Source organism: Larimichthys crocea, unplaced genomic scaffold, assembly GCF_000972845.2.
Source record: "Larimichthys crocea isolate SSNF unplaced genomic scaffold, L_crocea_2.0 scaffold214, whole genome shotgun sequence".
NCBI classification, from domain to species: domain Eukaryota; kingdom Metazoa; phylum Chordata; class Actinopteri; family Sciaenidae; genus Larimichthys; species Larimichthys crocea.
The window spans coordinates 456,367-474,653 of NW_020852853.1; the positions used below are offsets into that span (position 1 = coordinate 456,367).

At 46.8% G+C, this 18,287-nt stretch overlaps 2 protein-coding genes across 3 annotated transcripts in view; both read right to left on the reverse strand.

The window, feature by feature from the left end:
• Positions 1–4,325: 4,325 nt before the first annotated feature.
• zgc:101783 (Protein FAM3C-like) lies at positions 4,326–8,469 on the reverse strand. Of its 2 annotated transcripts, XM_027275809.1 has the most exons (10): positions 8,455–8,469; positions 8,095–8,194; positions 6,590–6,667; positions 5,808–5,885; positions 5,613–5,721; positions 5,395–5,453; positions 5,261–5,311; positions 5,096–5,180; positions 4,874–5,000; positions 4,326–4,705 (listed from the first exon to the last, which is right to left on the reverse strand). In XM_027275809.1, the coding sequence occupies exons 2-10, from the start codon at positions 8,117–8,119 to the stop codon at positions 4,616–4,618; spliced, it is 702 nt and encodes a 233-aa protein (XP_027131610.1). In that variant the 5' UTR covers positions 8,120–8,194; positions 8,455–8,469; the 3' UTR covers positions 4,326–4,615. The 2 variants fall into 2 exon arrangements, with proteins under 2 accessions (XP_027131610.1, XP_027131609.1); XM_027275808.1 differs by lacking the exon at positions 8,455–8,469 and having other exon boundaries at positions 8,095–8,220.
• Positions 8,470–12,201: 3,732 nt separating this feature from the next.
• The window catches only part of zgc:113426 (uncharacterized), a 13,927-nt gene continuing 7,841 nt past the window's right edge, over positions 12,202–18,287 (reverse strand). The window contains exons 13-14 of the mRNA XM_027275760.1: positions 14,675–14,804; positions 12,202–13,451 (exon numbers count right to left, since the gene is read on the reverse strand). Coding sequence (XP_027131561.1) covers positions 12,880–13,451; positions 14,675–14,804 — 702 coding nt within the window. The 3' untranslated portion in view covers positions 12,202–12,879. The remainder of the gene's footprint in view (positions 13,452–14,674; positions 14,805–18,287) is intronic.

Consider the following 18,287-nt stretch of genomic DNA (forward strand, 5'->3'; position numbering starts at 1 on the left):
AATACAACGACACATAACACAGACACATATACAAGACAATATACATAGACACATATACACAGACACATATACACAGACACAAATACACAGACACATATACACAGACATATATACACAGACACATATACACAGACACATATACACAGACGCCTCACTGAGCAGGTTGGTCCGTTGCTGTGATACGTTAACGTGTCCGCCATATTGGATGTGGCAGATCTGTCCGTAAACTAATAACAGGAAATGGGCTGAACTTCATAAAGCGCCTTTCTACAAGTTCTTTAAGTTAATGTGTGTAACACTGTTACTGTGATGAATCTATAAAATTAATTTTATTTATATTTAACATTTAATCTTGTCTATAATAACCAGATCCTGAAAGTAATGTGACATGAGGGGTTTCTGAATAAAGAGCACTAACGTGTACATTACACGTGGAACATATATACACACACACACACACATATATATGTGTGTGTGTGTGTGTTATGTATGGAATATAATAAGTTTAAACAGATCTAAAATAAAATACAGCAAATATAAACAGTAATAAATAGACAAATATAAAAAGATATTCACAGTGTAGATATAGCAGTATAAACAGTGTGAATATAGCAACTACACACGGAGGGGGTGCACTCTGATGACATGGATATCTATACAGCTATACAATTGCATGTCTGTGTGTGTGTTCCAAGTTAAAAACCTTGGTAAAGAAAACCCTTGTACACTTTTTCCGTGTGTTGCCACTCTGCACTTAAGAGCTGCGCTCCACTTGCCACACCAAAAGGCGCACGTGCGCATATATATGTCTGCGTGTAATATGTCTTGTGTATATGTCTGCGTATAGATAGGTCTGCGTGTATAGTGTCGGTGTGTATATGTCTGCGTATATATATGTCTGCGTGTAGGTCTGTGTGTATATTCTTGCGTGTATATATGTCTGCGTGTATATGTCTGCGTATATATATGTCGGCGTGATATGTTTGTTTGTGTGTATATGTCTGCGTATATATATGTCTGCGTGTAATGTCTGCGTATATAGTCTGCGTGTATATGTCTGTGTGTATATGGTTGCGTATTATGCTCGTGTATAGTCTGCGATATATGTCGCGTGTATATGTCTCATATATATGTCTGTGTATTGTCTGCGTGTAGATGCTGTGTATATATGTCTGTGTATATATGTCTGGTGTATATGTCTGCGTGTTAATGTCTGGTGTGTAATGTCTGCGTATTTATGTCTGTGTATATGTCTGCGTATATATGTCGTGTATATATGTCTGATATATGTCTGGTGTATATATGTCTGTGTGTATATGTCTAGATATGTCTGGTTATATATGTCTGTTGTATATGTCTGCGTATATATGTCTGCGTGTATATGTCTGCGTATATATGTTCTGTGTTATATATGTCTTATATTTCTGTGTACTAATGTCTTGTGTATATGTCTTATATGTCTGTGTATATATGTCTGTGTGTATAGTGTCTGTTAATATGTCTGTTTGTATATGTCTGCGTGTATATGTCTGTGTATATATGTCTTTGGATCAGGCCAATCAGCTCTCTGTCTGTCTCCCTCTTCTCTGTTTCTCTCTCTGTCTGTCTGTGTGTCTGTCGGTCTCTCTCTCTCTCTGTCTGCTGTCTGTGTTCTGTCTGTCCCTCTCCTCTTCGGTCGGTCCTCTCTCTCTGTCTGTTGTCTGTCCTCTCTCTCTGTCGGTCTGTGTGTCCTTCTGTCTCGTCTGTCTGTGTCTGTCTGTCTGTCTGCTCTCTCTGTCTTGTGTCTGTCCTCTCTCTCTGCTCTCTCTGTCTGTCTGTGTGTCTGTCTGTCCTCTCGGTCTGTGTCCCTGTCTGTCTGGTCTGCTCTCTCTCTGTTGTGTTGTCTGTCGTCCTCGCTCTCTGCTGTCTGCGCTCTCTCTGTCTGGTGTCTGTCTCTCTCTCTGCGTCTGCTGTCCTGTCTCTGTCTGTCTCTCTCTCTCGTCTGTCGTGTCTGTCCTCGTCGTCTGTCTGTCTCTCGCTCTCTCCTGTCTGTCTGTCGCTCTGTCTGTCTGTCTCTCTCTCTGTCCTGTCGTCCCTCTCTCTCGCTGTCTGTCTGTCCTCTCTCTCTGTCCTCTCTCTCTGTCTGTCTCTCGTCGTCTGCTCTCTCTCTGTCTGTCTGTCTCTCTCTCTCTGTCTGTCTCTCTCCTCTCTCTGTCTGTCTCTCCTGCTGTCTGTCTCGCTCTCTGTCTGTTCCTCTCTCTCTGTCGGTCTGTCTCTCTCCTGTCTGTTGTCTCTCCTCTTCTGTTTCTGTCCTCTCTCGTCTGTCTGTCTCTCGTCTGTCTGCTGTCTCTCGCTCTGTCCTCTCTCCTTGTCTGTCTGTGTCCTCTCTCTCTCTCTGTCTGTCTGTCTGTCTCTCTCCTCTCTGTCTGTCTCTCTCTCTCTGTCTGTCTGTCTCTCTCTCTGTCTGTCTTTCTCTTCTCTTTATGTTTGATGTTCAGTAACGTTTGATTTTTTCGTCTTTGTGTCAGACTCGTGAATTCTCCGTCACATCATTTAAAATCTATGCTCCCAGAATGCACTGCAGGCCGGTGCGCTCGGTTTGTGATTATCAACCCGCGAGTCAGTAACGCATCATGGCCGTGATGTGTTTACTGACACAGGGAAAGGAGACAGTCAACAGGACCGAATGTCTCGCTCATCTGATGTCTCAGTATTAAAGTTGTCATGGTAACGTTAGCTGCATGAGTTGATGATGACGTAACAGATCATGATGGAACTCTTTGTGACATCACAGTGTACAAACACTCATTAGTCGTTAGTAAAATATAATTAAAGCACCACACCCAAAGTCATTCTATTTATTACTGGAATATATTTTACATAAACAGATCAATGTAGCCACAAGGGGGCACAAGCCAGCGTCTTATTGTGCCGGTCCCAAGCCCGGATAAATACAGAGGGTTGTGTCAGGAAGGGCATGATTTGCTTTGAGGATGTTGATAGAGAAGTACAGAGGTCGAGGGAGCTGCACTGTGTTTTGTAGATCTGGAGAAAGCTTGTGACAGGGGGCCCAGAGAGGAACTGTGGTATTTGTATGAGTCTGGAGTGACAGAGAAGTAGTTAGAGCGGTGCAGGACATGTATGAGGGCTGTAAGACAGTGGGAGGTGTGCTGTAGGTGTGACAGAGATTCAAGGTGGAGGTGGGACTGCATCAGGGATCAGCTCTGAGCCCTCTTGTTCGCTATGGTGATGGACAGGCTGACAGACGAGGTTAGAACGGAATCTCCATGGACTATGATGTTTGCAGATGACATTGTGATCTGTAGTGAGAGCAGGGAACAGTGGGAGAGAAGCTAGAGAGGGTGAGAAAGAGAGAGGAATGAAGGTTACAGGGAGAAGAGATAAAGAAGGTGGAGGATTTAAGTATTTAGGGACAACAGTCCAGAGCAATGGAGAGTGTGGAAAAGAGGTGAAGAAGCGTGGCAGGCAGGTTGGAACGGGTGGAGAAAAGGTCGTGTGATGTGTGAAGAAGATTTTCAGCTAAAATGAAAGGAAAGGGTAGACCAGCGATGCTGTTAGGGCTAAGACATGAGGAAAAGACAGGAGGCAGAGCTGGAGGAAGCAGAGATGAAGATGCTGAGTTCTCTTTGGAGGGACCAGGATGGATAGAGCAGAATGAGTCATCAGAGGGACAGCACATGTTAGAGGTTTTGGAGATAAAGTCAGAGAGGCCAGACTGAGATGGTTCAGAACTGTCCGAGAGAGAGAGTAATATATTGGTAGAAGGATGCTGAGTTGTAACTGCCAGACAGGAGGCCTAGAGGAAGACCAAAGAGGAGGTTTATGGATGCAGTGAAAGAGGACATGAAGGTAGCTGGTGTGAGAGGAGAGGATGCAGAAGACAGGGTTAGATGGAGGCAACTGATTCACTGTGGTGACCCCTGAAGGGAAAAGCCCAAAGGAGGAGAGTAAAAAAAGTAAAGTGCCACAGTGACCCACAGAGACCCACAAGACCCACAGTGACCCACAGTAGACCCACAGAGACCCACAGAGACCCACAGTGACCCACAGAGACCCACAGTGACCCACAGAGACCCACAGAGACCCACAGAACCCACGAGACCCACAGTGACCCACAAGACCCACAGAGACCCCAAGACCACAGACCACAGTGACCACAGAGACCCCAGAGACCCCCAGTGACCCCAGACCCACAGTGAACCAGAGACCCCAATGACCCACAGAGACCCACAGAGACCCACAGTGACCCACAGTGACCCACAGAGACCCACAGAGACCCACAGTGACCCACAGAGACCCACAGTGACCCACAGAGATCCAGAGTGAACACCACAGAGACCCACAGTGACCCACAGTGACCCACAGAGACCCACAGTGACCCACAGAGATCCAGAGTGACCCACAGTGACCCACAGAGACCCACAGTGACCCACAGAGATCCAGAGTGACCCACAGTGACCCACAGAGACCCACAGTGTTTAGACTTCCTTCCACCCAGAGGAAGAAGCAGTGAAGAGAACATGTGGATGTCTCTGTCTTCAGGCAGTAATCCTGTCATCCCCCTCAGGGTGGAGGTTGTCTGTCAGTCTTAATCCTTTAGGACGCTGCAGCGGGGTCACTCCTGATATTTGGGGATGCATCCATGGAGTTCGATGAGCTCCGGCCAGTTTTCGTATTTATTATTTGCTGGGTCATTCTTCACGTGCTGGAAACAGTCAAAGGAACCAGAGCATCTAAATTCACTCATTGATACTACACTGACCTGTAATCAGGTGAATGGTGTCACATTACAGTTCCTCGTCCCATTCACCGTCTTCCAACCACCAGCAGACACCTCCTCCTTCCATAACCAATCATAAAAGGGTGTATTTACCTTTTCAAAGCTGCTGTCCACTGCTGCTCCTTTGCCACCAACAAACACCCAGCTATCTCTGAATCTCAGTGACTGGATCGCAGTGCTTCCCAGTTCAGCCATCAGCTTCCTGGCTTCATCATTCAGCCTGTTTAAACAAGCCAGTCAAAGTATGTCAGTCAGTGTTTCCACTGGTTTCACCACCACTTTTAAAAGTGAACGTTTGAGTTTGTGACACTTTACTTTGACGCTGGTTCATCGTATGTTGCAATCAGCACAACCGAGCCTTTGTCAATGCTCTTCAGGAAGTCAATGAGCGGCTGTACTTCTGCAACAGAAATGTGAAATCCTCTGGCTGCATGGGACCACATGGAAGTTAAATTATATTAACTATCAGCTGCTACTTACCGCCGGTGAACATGTTAAAGTGACCGGTCTTTATGGCTTCCCCGGTTTTACCTGTTACATACAGACACTTTACTGTGAGGGATGATTCATGAACCACAGGCAGCAGCGATGCAGGTTATTAGCTCAGAACTCACCGTTCACTATAACAATGTTTATTCCAATTCCAGCGTTGTTGAGGACCATTCCAAGAACCCTGAGAAAAGTTTGAAATAGCAGTCAGCAACCTGACAACGAGCAAACACACAGAGTGTGGTTCACACTCAACCACTGTGACCTTTTTTAAAATCTAAAGGCAACAACAAAAGTTCTGAGACACTGTTTGGACGTGAGCAGAAGAAGTTCAGACGCCTACGGTTTGTTTTGGAGGCAGATCTTTGGAGGCATGACGTTAGCAGCTCCACTCTGGATGTAGAAGCCATACGTCTCCTCTGGACACTCTACCTTCGTATTACACATTGCAGCTGAAGTAGAAATGTTCACAACATTGATTAATCCGGCATCAGATCACCTCAATCATTCATCCGATCAAGTTCAATAAATCACTAACCTGACTGTTTAGGCAACGTCTTGGTTGACTGACTGTCAAATCTTGAAATTATAGCTCGACGCCATTCAGCTGAAAAAACTGAAGTTACAGGACGACAGAGATGTTAAGTTCATCAACATAATAAAACACCTTCAGACTTCAAGAATGAAAGGTTCGTTTGTAGTTTCATCGATCATGTTCAGCTCGGTTACACAGAGCTACCAAGACTTCAAGTGGCTCTTTAAAATGTCATCTACTAAGGATTCCCTCCGTGTGTTTCTGCATTTCCACCATGTCAGAGTTTAAAAACTCGGTGTGTATAAGTGAGATTGTGTCCATATGTAACTGTAAAGTTCATCTGTATGCAGATGACACTATTCTATACTTCATCATTGCACAATACGAGAGTAACAATAAAAAAATAGTTTGACAGTTTGTGAAATGTCTTTCTTCTCGCTTACCAAGATGTAAACTCGACCTACCATATCTAAAGCTCCATGATTAACATGTTAAATGTTGTTTGTTTTATTTGTACAAAAACAGATGTGTAAGAATGACTTCCTCTGCACAGAGACGTCCCGATATCACAACTATATGTTAACGAGAGAGCTTTATATTTAATAAGAGCAGCTCTGTGGTGCTTTGAACAAGACACACTTTGCACAAAATACAGCACATGCTTCTTTTATGAGTAACTGATTAAATAACTCATTTTAAAGTCTCTATGTCGAGGGTTTCTAATGTCTTGTATAAAACAGGTGGCGATATAGATTATAGTATGTGGTAAAAGAATGTTTCCGTACTTTCGTTACTGTTGTCCTGCAGCATAAATGTGATGAAGAGAATCACCGGCACAAGCAGCAGCATGCACTGCCAAACTTCTGCAGAAAAGAGGTGGAGACATCGAATCAAAAGGATGAACTGTGTTTAAACCAGCAACGTCAGACCTGATTCAAACAGGCTAATCAGAGAATCAATGTTCTGCATGAGAGAGTGTTTGTGCATTTGTTCAACCATTTCCATTACAGTTAACATTCAGTTATAAAAGTCACATCATTACTACAGAACACTCTGAATGGTTTAAGTGCATATTAAATGCATTACTGTATAGTTACATTTATTTAATATGGACTAACATGACGTTGATGACAGCAGCTGTTCTTAAACTTTGTGCTAAACTTAATTAAATATTTTCACCTAGTTAGCCTTGTGAGGAGTGACTGTTACTGACAAACACTAATTTTAAGTCTTTCTTTTTAAACTCATCATTAGTTGTATGATCATCCTGTTTGTTCAAAGCTGTCAGATGTTTGCTTTTATTCTTATTGTAAGTAGGCATGGCCTGAACCACCCTGAATAAACACGCAGTGAGTTAATGAATAATGAACAATGCCGTGTGTATGGGTATCGAGGAGCAAAGAAAGAAGTGCAAGAACAAATAGTTCACGTCACTCCAGATGATAAAATCCTAAATGTTAAATCATCAAAACGTCTCAACTTTAAATAATGAAATCTTGTTTTGTATTTGATGGAATCAGAGTAAACCTGTTCAGCACTTCAGAGGAAGCACTCCTTAACTCAACCAGCTGCAACAATAATGTCAATGCTCAATAAGAAAGTAAGCACAGTATTAAGACACACACACACATACTTTCCTACAGTACCAACAGTGGACGGTCAATCTATACTAACCAAGTGGTGACTGGTATTTCTGCTCATTGTGGAAATGCAAAAATAGAAATTCAACTTTAGTTTTAAGGTTTTTACCAAATTATTACTTCAAATGTGCTTTTTAAAAATGTTTTAAAGAAATAGCAAAGTGGAGACCTCTGTAACTGTAACTGTCTGTAACTGTAACTGTCTGTAACTTGTAACTGTAACTGTAACTGTCTGTAACTGTCTGTAACTGTAACTGTCTGTAACTTGTAACTGTCTGTAACTGTAACTGTCTGTAACTGTCTGTAACTGTAACTGTCTGTAACTGTCTGTAACTGTAACTGTCTGTAACTGTCTGTAACTGTAACTGTCTGTAACTGTAACTGTCTGTAACTGTCTGTAACTGTAACTGTCTGTAACTGTAACTGTCTGTAACTGTCTGTAACTGTCTGTAAACGGTCTGTAACTGTCCAATACTAAATATTAAAACACTAATACTTTTACATTGTTCCTCCCCTGAGTGACCGTCTATTATCATATCTATATATATCTCTATATATATATATATTATATATAATAGAGACAACACACACACACACACACACACACACCCACCCACCCACACCACACCAGACAGAATAAAAAATCTTACTTCTGAAGTTTTGTCGTCTTGCCATCTTTTTTTTCTGTAGAAAAAACAGATTCAGTTACTTGCTCACAGTCAGATATCTGTCACGCTGACATGTCCTCACCTGAGTTGACAGTAAGTAAAGAGCTCACGTTGACATGTCCTCACCTGAGTGACAGTAACGTAAAGAGCTCACGCCGACATGTCCTCACCTGAGTGACAGTAACGTAAAGAGCTCACGTTGACATGTCCTCACCTGAGTGACAGTAACGTAAAGAGCTCACGCTGACATGTCCTCACCTGAGTGACAGTAACCTAAAGAGCTTCACGTTGATAGTCCTCACCTGAGTGACAGAACGTAAAGAGTACAGCGACATGTCCTACCTGAGTGACAGAACGTAAAGAGCTCACGCCGACATGTCCTCACCTGAGTGACAGTAACGTAAAGAGCTTCACCGCCGACATGTCCTCACCTGAGTGACTAACTAAAGTCACGCTGACATTCTCACTGAGTGACAGTAAAGTAAAAGAGCTCCACGTTGAAATGTCCTCACCTGAGTGACAGTAACGTAAAGAGCTCACGCTGACATGTACTCACCTGAGTGCCAGTAACGTAAAGAGCTCAGCTGACATGTCCTCACTGGTGACAGTGAACGTTAAAGAGCTCACGCTGACATGTCCTCACCTGAGTGACAGTAACGTAAAGAGCTCAGGACATGTCCTCCCCTGAGTGACGTAACGTAAAGAGCTCCCGTTCGACATGTCCTCACCTGAGTGACAGTAACGTAAAGAGCTCACGCTGACATGTCTCACCTGAGTGACAGTAACGTCAAAGAGCTCACACGACATGTCCTCACCTGAGTGACAGTAACGTAAAAGAGCTCACGTTGACATGTCCTCACTCTGAGTGACAGTAACGTTAAAGAGCTCACGTGACATGTCCTCACGTGACGTGACAGTCACGTAAGAGCTCACGCCGACATGTCCTACCTGAGTGACAGTAACGTAAAGGCTCACGTGCGACATGTCTCACCTGAGTGACGATAACGAAAGAGCTCACTGACATGTCCTCACCTGAGTGCGAGTAACGTAAAGACTCAGCGACAGTCCTCACCTGAGTGCACGTAACGTAAAGAGCTCACGCGCACATGTCTCACCCTGAGTGACAGTACGTAAAGAGCTCACGACATGTCCTCACCTGAGTGACAGTAACGTAAAGAGCTCACGCTGACATGTCCTCACCTGAGTGACAGTAACGTAAAGAGCTCACCGTATGTCCTCACCTGAGTGACAGTAACGTAAAGAGCTCACGCTGACATGTCCTCACCTGAGTGACAGTAACGTAAAGAGCTCACGCCGACATGTCCTCACCTGAGTGACAGTAACGTAAAGAGCTCACGTTGACATGTCCTCACCTGAGTGACAGTAACGTAAAGAGCTCACGTTGACATGTCCTCACCTGAGTGACAGTAACGTAAAGAGCTCACGCTGACATGTCCTCACCTGAGTGACAGTAACGTAAAGAGCTCACGCCGAATGTCCTTACCTGAGTGGCAGTAACGTAAAGAGTCCACGTGACATGTCCTCACCTGAGTGACAGTACGTAAAGAAGCTCACGTGACATGTCCTCACTAGTGACAGTAACGTAAAGAGCTCACGCCGACATGTCTACCTGAGTGACAGAACGTAAAGAGCTCACGTGACATGTCCTCACCTGAGTGACAGTAACGTAAAGAGCTCACGCCGACATGTCCTCACCTGAGTGACAGTAACGTAAAGAGCTCACGTTGACATGTCCTCACCTGAGTGACAGTAACGTAAAGAGCTCACGCTGACATGTCCTCACCTGAGTGACAGTAACGTAAAGAGCTCACGTGACATGTCCTCAACTGAGTACAGTAACGTAAAGAGCTCACGCTGACATGTCCTCACATGTAGTGACGTAAGTAAAGAGCTCACGCCGACATGTCCCTCACCTGAGTGACAGTAACGTAAAGAGCTCACGTTGACATGTCCTCCCCTGAGTGACAGTAACGTAAAGAGCTCACACTTACCTGTCCTCCACCTGAGTGGACCTACGTAAAGAGCTCAGCCTACATGTCTCACCTGAGTGACCGTAACGTAAAGAGCTCACGTGACATGTCCTCACCTGAGTGACAGTAACTAAAGAGTCACGGACATGTCCTCACCTGAGTGACAGTAACGTAGAGCTCACGCGACATGTCCTCACCTGAGTGACCGTAACGTAAAGGCTCACGCGACATGTCCTCACCTGAGTGACAGTAACGTAAAGAGCTCACGCGACACTGTCCTCACCTGAGTGACAGTAACGTAAGAGCTCACGCTGACATGTCCTCACCTGAGTGACAGTAACGTAAAGAGCTCACGCTGACATGTCCTCACCTGAGTGACAGTAACGTAAAGAGCTCACGCTGACATGTCCTCCTGTGACAGTAACGTAAAGAGCTCACGCTGAATGTCATCACCTGAGTGACAGTAACGTAGAGCTCACGTTGACATGTCCTCACCTGAGTGACAGTAACGTAAAGAGCTCACGCTGACATGTCCTCACCTGAGTGACAGTAACGTAAAGAGCTCACTGAAATGTCCTCACCTGAGTGACAGTACGTAAAGAGTACGTTGACATGTCCTCAACCTGAGTGACAGTAACGTAAAGAGCTACGCTGAATGTCCTCACCTGAGTGACAGTAACGTAAAGAGCTCACGTTGACATGTCCTCACCTGAGTGACAGTAACGTAAAGAGCTCACGCTGACATGTCCTCATAAAACAACCTGCGTCATACTCCAGAGTTATTTCTGCATCCTCTGAACTGTGTCTTATTTCTACAGAATGTTAAAGTCTGTTATCTTGTATATATAAAGTTACTTATTAACTGTGTGTCAGCCTGTGTCATCTGCATGTGTGCCACTAAATAAAGTTTAGGACAAAGTTAAAAAATGAATATTAATGTCAGAATGAATCTGTCACTGTTTACCTGTCTTTCACCTTTCTAATCTGAAATCTCATTTAAAAACAGATCAGTGATCAGCCGTGTGTCCAAAACTTTAAAGTTATGTCAAGGAACTGGAAGCTGATGTTCAAATCAAAAAAAAGAAAAAGTCCAAACTGTACACGATACAGTATCTCATTTGCATAAGCAGAAAACACCTGTGCAGGTAGGAAACAGGCTGGATCACTGTGTTCACTACACACCAACATGAATACTCACGGACAGCAGACCGAGCACTTTGTTCAGAAAAACATCCAGAAGAAGAAAGAGCTGCACTCACCGACTCTGACTGTGAGCATGTCTCTGACGTCCGGCTGCTCTCGCTCGGAGCCCTGGGAGGTTTCAGTTACCGGAGCTGCAAACAGGTTGGTCCTGTTCCGCCCACCTGAGCGTGACAACCAGGTTACAGCCAATCAGCTGCTCCCACAGGGCCAGACTCCCGACATAAACACTGAGTAAAGGTAATCAACAGGTTTAAGAGCTGGGTCTGTTTCAGTGCGATCCAGTCATTCAGGTTCTTCTTCATTATGGACACTCCCACTCTGATGACATCACACTGAGACAAACCAATGACATTCAAGTATAAAAGACAGCTTTTAAAGTTACATCATGACGTGTTCATTAATCTGTGAATAAATTAACTGGAACATAAAGTACAGACTGTCTAAAACCTGGACGTAGTCTCCGTGATGTCCCCGCAGACTGTCTAAAACCTGGACGTAGTCTCCGCGACACCCACCTGTCAATCAAAGCGTCCACGCTCTTAATCCTGCATAACTTTAAGCCTTAATATAATGTGAACAGGTGAGTTGTATATAAATTCACCCTCAGTAATCAGCTACAGAGACCAAAACTGTTTTTTGTACCAGGCTGTAAACATGTTTATTTCTGCTGTGAAGTTGGACATTTGGACATTTGGACATGGGGACATGGGGCCTACATGTACCAGGATGCATTGTGTGCGAGATTTTCACACGTAGCTTTTCAATAGTGGTTCTTCCTGGACACCAGTGACATCACTGAAGGCGTCACATGACAGCTCCGGAGCCAGGCGGACTGTTGGACTACATTTCCTAGCAGCACTGACTGGACGTCCCCTTCAAACACAACGAGGAATCATTTTGTAGTTTATTCACTTTAATTTACTTCATGTGACAAACTCGATGAGTGAATTTCCACATTTCACGTCACAGCTGGTAGTCTGAACGCTGAGGAAACGTTAGTGCAACGTGTGAATAACCAACTGAAGAGCTCCGCCCTGAAACAAACAGAACGATAATCAAACGTTTCAACAACGTTTCACGGCGCTGCAGACCAAGTGAAATACTTTATTCAACAGGAAGTTTGAGAAGAACAAAAAGAATGTCTGTGAATGAATCCAGATCCAGGTCCAGACTGAACTGCCGTCACCTGCAGTCCAAAGACTGCGTACGGAACCGGTCTGAACAGGAAGAGCTGCATGATGATTACCAAAATAAAAGTTCAATCATTCATCATGGTTATTTCAAATCAACCAGACGCCACTCGACGTGGATCAGCTACGATACCGGACTCAGTACGAGTCTGTTCATCGTGCAGCCGGACCCCCCTGAACCTTCCCCGACCTGCGGGTCATTCATCTCCAGGACCCGACTCAACGAGCTCCGTCATCTGTCCTTGACCCAGCTCTGTGTGGACCAGTTTGGACCACAGTACTATTCCAGGTCTGTGGTCTGTTAGTGTCAGGAGGTCCAGACCTCCACCACCGACCAGGATGTCTCTTTGTGGGGCGATCTACGCCCCCCGCAGCCTGCTGGTCTACATGAGGGCGTTGAGGTGTCCCACAGAGTTCAGCATCAGGGCTCTCTGGTCCAGCACCTCCCTGTCCCGGCCCAGCGCCGCCCTCTCCTGCTCCACCATGGCTCGGTCCCGCTCCACCGTCGCCCTCTCCCTCTCCAGCCACAGCCTCTCTGCCTGCACCGCCGCCCTCTCCCTCTCCACCGCCGCCCGCTCTCTCTCCACCATCTCCCGCTCTCTCTCCAGCGCCGCCCTCTCGCGCTCCACCACCTCCCACTCCCTCTCCAGCCTGCCCAGGGACCCGTCGCACGCCTCCGAGCTCCGCTGGTTCTGGTTCTGCTCAGACACGTCGCCAAACGCCTCCTGTCCGTAATCCGAGGAGGACGAGGGAGGAGGGGGAGGGGCGGGGCTGGGGGGTCTGTGTCTGGGGGCGGGGTCAGGCTGCTGCTCGTCGTCCTGGGGTGACTGGGGGTGAGGAGGGGGGCGCTGGTCGCCAGGCGACCCTCCATCGCCTCGTTCATCAGGTGGAACCACGGCCAGGAGGAGGGCAACGTCTGCAACCACCTCCATCCCAACAGGAGGATACCTCAGTCCTGAGGAGGAGGAGGAGAGGAGGAGGGGTAAGAGGGAGGAGAGAGAGGAGTAGAAGAGAGGAGCGAGAGAGGAGGTAAGAGAAGAGCGAGAGAGAGAGGAGAGGACGAGGAGTAAAGAGAAGAGGTTTTGGTTTTAAAACAATCCCAAAGAGAACAGGTCAGTTCACATCAGTTCAGGTCAAAAACAAAACAAACCCTCAGAAGTTCCCAACCAGCTCCCCATGTTCCCCCACAGAGACAAACACCAGCCCCAACAGCCCATATGCCACTGAAAGCCTGAATTCTGTCCATATATGTGATAGTATGCATGCTCCACCCTCCAGTCGCGGCCTTCAGCTAGCCCCTCCAGAACCAGGCCACCAGACTGCACACTACCATCACCCCTGTATCTGTCGTAGCTATTTGCCCCATGTACAATCCTCCACTGGAGGTCTGCTGCCCGTTTTTCAACAGGCAGCTTGTACAGGGACCGCCAGCTGCCTTTCGGGGAAATATCTGGCCCAAAAAAAACAGCCCACCTCGACTCATTTGTCCCAGCCAGGAGCGCAGGTTCAGACACTTCACACCGTTTTGGTAACCTCCTTCTTCCTGCATCCTGAAATGTCCAAGTGGGAGTGAGAAGGACAGCAGCTGACCTCTCCCTCCTGCCACTCACCCACAGCTGGAGTAAGAAACAAAGAGGGAAAAGCTGTACCTCCCCCTTCACTCCACTTGTCACATAACGCCGGGGTCTTAACAAACGCTCTGTGGGATGGAGGCAGGCAGCGCAGACTTCCTCCACCACTCTGCTGATCAGTCTTTCAGAGGTGATGTTACTCCGCCTCCTTAAGGTGTCCACAGAGCCTGCCGTCATCCTGATCAGGTGGCCGAGTTTGGTGCAGCCAGCCTCTCTAAGGTTGACTCTCAGGCTGCAGACAGCAGCGTTTGGCCCTTATAAAGTTATTAAAAAACAAAGGCTCCCAACAGCCCACATCCTGGAGTCTCATTTTCCAACGAGCCCAAGAAAATCTGCCATGCCTGCAAAAACAGAACTGTAAAAGACGTCAACCCGGTGAAATCCACGTCTCCGAGGCGCAGGAGAAAAAGCTGTTTATCGTAACCCAGCCTCCCAGCTCTCCTTAGCAGCAGCCGGGCTGTGAAACACATCCAGGCCACCAGTTGTACAGGCAGTTCTGTGCAGTGCAAGTCTGAAAGAGGCCGTTTGGACTGGATGTTAATAGGACCTTGCCCCCCTTCAGCCACAGGCAGGTAGAGGACAGCTGCCCGGACCCAGTGCTTCCCAGACCAGAACAAATCCAGGATGGCTCTTTGTATGTCTCCACTAGGCCTCTTGGTGGTTGTTGAGCTGTGAGTCTGTGCCAAAGAGTCGAGGCAACCAGATTATTGGCAACCAGAACCCTTCCCCTATATGACAACTGCGGTAGCAACCATTTCCATTTAGACAACCGGGCGCACACTTTCTCCTTCACTCCCTCCCAGTTCTTAGCTTGAAAGCTCTCAGTCCCCAAAACACTCCCAACACTCTCAAGCCTTCCTTTCCCCACTAATGAAGACCTCCAGGCAGACTAGAGGATAGTCTTCCCCTCCACTGCCCCACTAACAGCCTCACTTTTGGCCCAGTTTGCCCGGGCAGAGGAGGCCCTTTCATACAGTGACAGGGTCTCCTGCAGATGTTTCACATCTGGAAAGCACAGCTCTCCGACAAGAAACAGGAAGGGATCCTGTCCTGTAGCACTCCTGCAGAACAAGGTGAAGGTCAGGTCCAAGAATTCTCCAGAAATGTTTATAAAAGTCAGTGGAGAGGCCGTCAATCCCTGGTGCCCGTCCCAATGTCATCTGGTTTACTGCCTCCGTCATTTCCTCCAAAGTCAGCTGGCAGTCCAGAGACAGCCCTCTCCTTGGACTGAGCTGTGGAAGCCTCCGAAGCTCCTCACGACACCTCCATGTTCACTGCTCCGCCCCAAACAGGTCAGTGTTAGAAGTCCAAAGCATGGCTCTCAATCTCCCCAGGCACTGTGGTAATTCTGCCCCCTGGAAGCTCAAGGCAAACCATTTGCCTCTTTTGTGCCACGACCTCTCCAGATTAAAAAAAGAAAGAGCTTGGGCCCATCCATGTCCTTTAGATGGAGGAGGACCGAGACCTGACGAGAGCTCCCTTCACTCTTCTCTGAGGAAGGAGCTCAAGGCCAGCCTCTTCTCCCGAAGCAGGTCACCAACAGTGGGATCAGTATTGCTGTGTGCATTCTTCCTCAATGATCTTAATGCTGTTTTCTAGGTTCTCTGACAGCCGCCTTAATCCTAGCAGGTGGAATGAGAGATGTACTGCTGGCACAAAAAACACGAATCTGCGCTTTCCTACCTCCCACCACATCTTCAAAGAAACTAAAGTTCAGGTTTCATGATTTTCCACTGCTGCCAGAAGTTCAACACTTTGAAAACTGCTGTCTGCCAGGAGTTTATTGTTGAACGACCAGTGAGACCTGATCCTCTCGCCTGGTGTAATCAGTAGCTCTTGCACTGACCAAATGGTTGTCAGTGAAGCCAACTGGGCTGATGTTGCTCTGCACTGTCTGGAACTGAGAATTTGGAATGTAAATCCCTGTCCGTCTAGCTGCACTGACTCTGTGTTTTCATCCTGACCCATGTGTTACTGTCTGGACTGTGGATGTTTACTCTCCATGTGTCCAGTAAGTCCAGATGCTAATGGCACTGCAAAGGCTCTGAATTGACTGTGGGTGGGGCTCCTCACTTATCCTGTCTACAGTGAAGTCTAGGTGCAAGTTAAAATCACCAGTAATGATGATCTGATCCTGAAGTGATTCTTCAGCTCATTTTTAAGCAGGTTGAAGAATCCCACCTCTCTCTTCCTGATTTGGGGGCGTATATGCTGACAAAGCAGAATACCCGGCTCTCTATCTCTGCAGCTGAGATAGGATCGTTAGATTTGTAGTTTGTTTAAAACAAGACGGCTACTCTGCGCTGAGTTAGAGCCATGGCTGGGGAAACTGAACCCTCCCACCATAAACCCCAATCTACCTCGTCGGGCTGCAGTCGTGTGTGTTTCTTTGTAAAAAAAGTCTTTTTGACAGCGACCTCAGAGATCAGAGCCCTCTTGTGCCTGTCTCTCCCCCCGTTGATGTTTTAAGACCCTGTTTTAGGCTCGGCATGGAGAGGACGAAAGAGAAGCAGACAAGCTGGAACAAGCAAAACGCAAGTAAAGAAGGGAAAAAACACCTTGTGATGATGCATGATTGATTTTTCCTGGTTCTTCTAACAGGTCTAGTCTGTGCTGCCTTTCTCAGAGAGTCATGTGCTTCTTAGACGGAACCGTTTCTTCTCATCCAGGAGGTCAAAACCCACACCAGTCTCTTCAGTATGCTGACAGATCTAAAAATTCTCGGTGTCATTGAGTAGTCGCTCACTTTTACAGACTTTTTAAGTTTCATCCAAAACTGGTTTGATCTCTCTAAAGATAGGTTCCGTGCTCCTGGTAGAGAAGTCCCCAACAGAGACTGTGTCTGACTCTGGCTCTGACAAGTCCTCCTCAGTGAAGCTGGCTGTTCCCCACAGACTGTCCCCCTGCACAGCGCTAGGTGGAAGCTTGTTGAAGAAAAGTGAAAGGCGGAAGGGGAAGGAAAAGGAGACGGGGAGATAACAAAAACGAGGGGTGGAAGAAAAAAAAAAGACAAGAAGAGAAGAGAAAAAGAATAGAAAGAGTGAAGGAAAGATGCACACCGTTTTCGGCAGGACCCTAAAGCGATCCGTTATAAGAAGGGGGTGATAGCCATCAAGTTTGGTTAGAGATTTGCAGCCCCACCCCTGGTCCTCCCCCGTATCCGGTCCTTCTCTTCTTCACCCGTCCACGGACATGTAGTCGTCTTTCCCTTCCCACCCTTTCCCTCCTCCTCTTTTGTTTCCCACTCTTTCTTTTTCGGATCCCTTGCACTTTCCCGGTGGCGGCCAAGCCCGGCCCGCCTCCCCAACCCATACCCTCCCCCCACTGTCGTTCTCCTTGGTATCACACCATTGTCCTGCTGTCATTTCCTTTCCTCATTTCTCCCCTCCCGCTTCCTCCCCCTCTTCTGCTTTGATATGTTTGGCCATTACCCGCCTTCCATGTTTTCCTCCTTCCTTTCCCCCTGTCTTTCCCTTTCCATTTCTGCTTGTTTTCCCCTTCCCCTTTTCTTCCCCCTTCTCCCCCTCCTGTGTCCTCCGCTCCTCCCTACCCCCCCCGTGTCTTTTCCTCCCCCTCCCCCCCCTTTCTCTCCCCCCTCCCCTTTTTTCTTTCCTCTTCCCTTGTCTTCTCTCTCTTTTTCCTTGCCCTCTCATCCGCACCGGCCTATTTCCCCGCTCCTCTCCCCCCTCCCCCTTCCCCTTTTTTTTTTCTTTCTTTCTTTTTTTTTTTCGTCTTCTTTTCCCCCTCTGCCCCCCTTGCATGAAAAGCCGTCTCTAGAAGCAGGCGAGGTAGGGGAAGCCATGGCAACCACAAAGTGAAACCTGACAAGCACATCTCGAAAGGCACAGACCCATCAAAAGACAATTGTGAACTTGGGGTCCACTTGTCAGCACAACTATCAATAACGGGCCCACGCAGTTTTTTCAGGTATAGCAGTTTGTTTTTTGGGAAGCAATAAGTCAAGCCTTGGCCCGTAAGATCAAACTCTTATTTAACATCCACTTTCTCTCACTAGCACACCGCACCTTGGAGCACAGTGGCAGTGCAGCCCAGAGTTTGTGTTATCAAATGCTTTATTATGGTTTGAAAGTCCATTGGCTTTCAAGCTGAAGGCACCCAATAGGAAAGAGCCGAAAATTCCAGTTATGAGAAATTACCTG

Excerpts from the sequence above, each read along its gene's own strand:
- zgc:101783 (XM_027275809.1), bottom strand. The coding sequence starts at position 8,119 with ATGGCAAGACGACAAAACTTCAGAA. Across the intron at positions 6,668-8,094 it reads AAGACGACAAAACTTCAGAA|AAGTTTGGCAGTGCATGCTG; the intron begins GTAAGATTTTTT and ends TCTTTTCTGCAG. Across the intron at positions 4,706-4,873 it reads TGGACAGCAGCTTTGAAAAG|CACGTGAAGAATGACCCAGC; the intron begins GTAAATACACCC and ends GACTGTTTCCAG.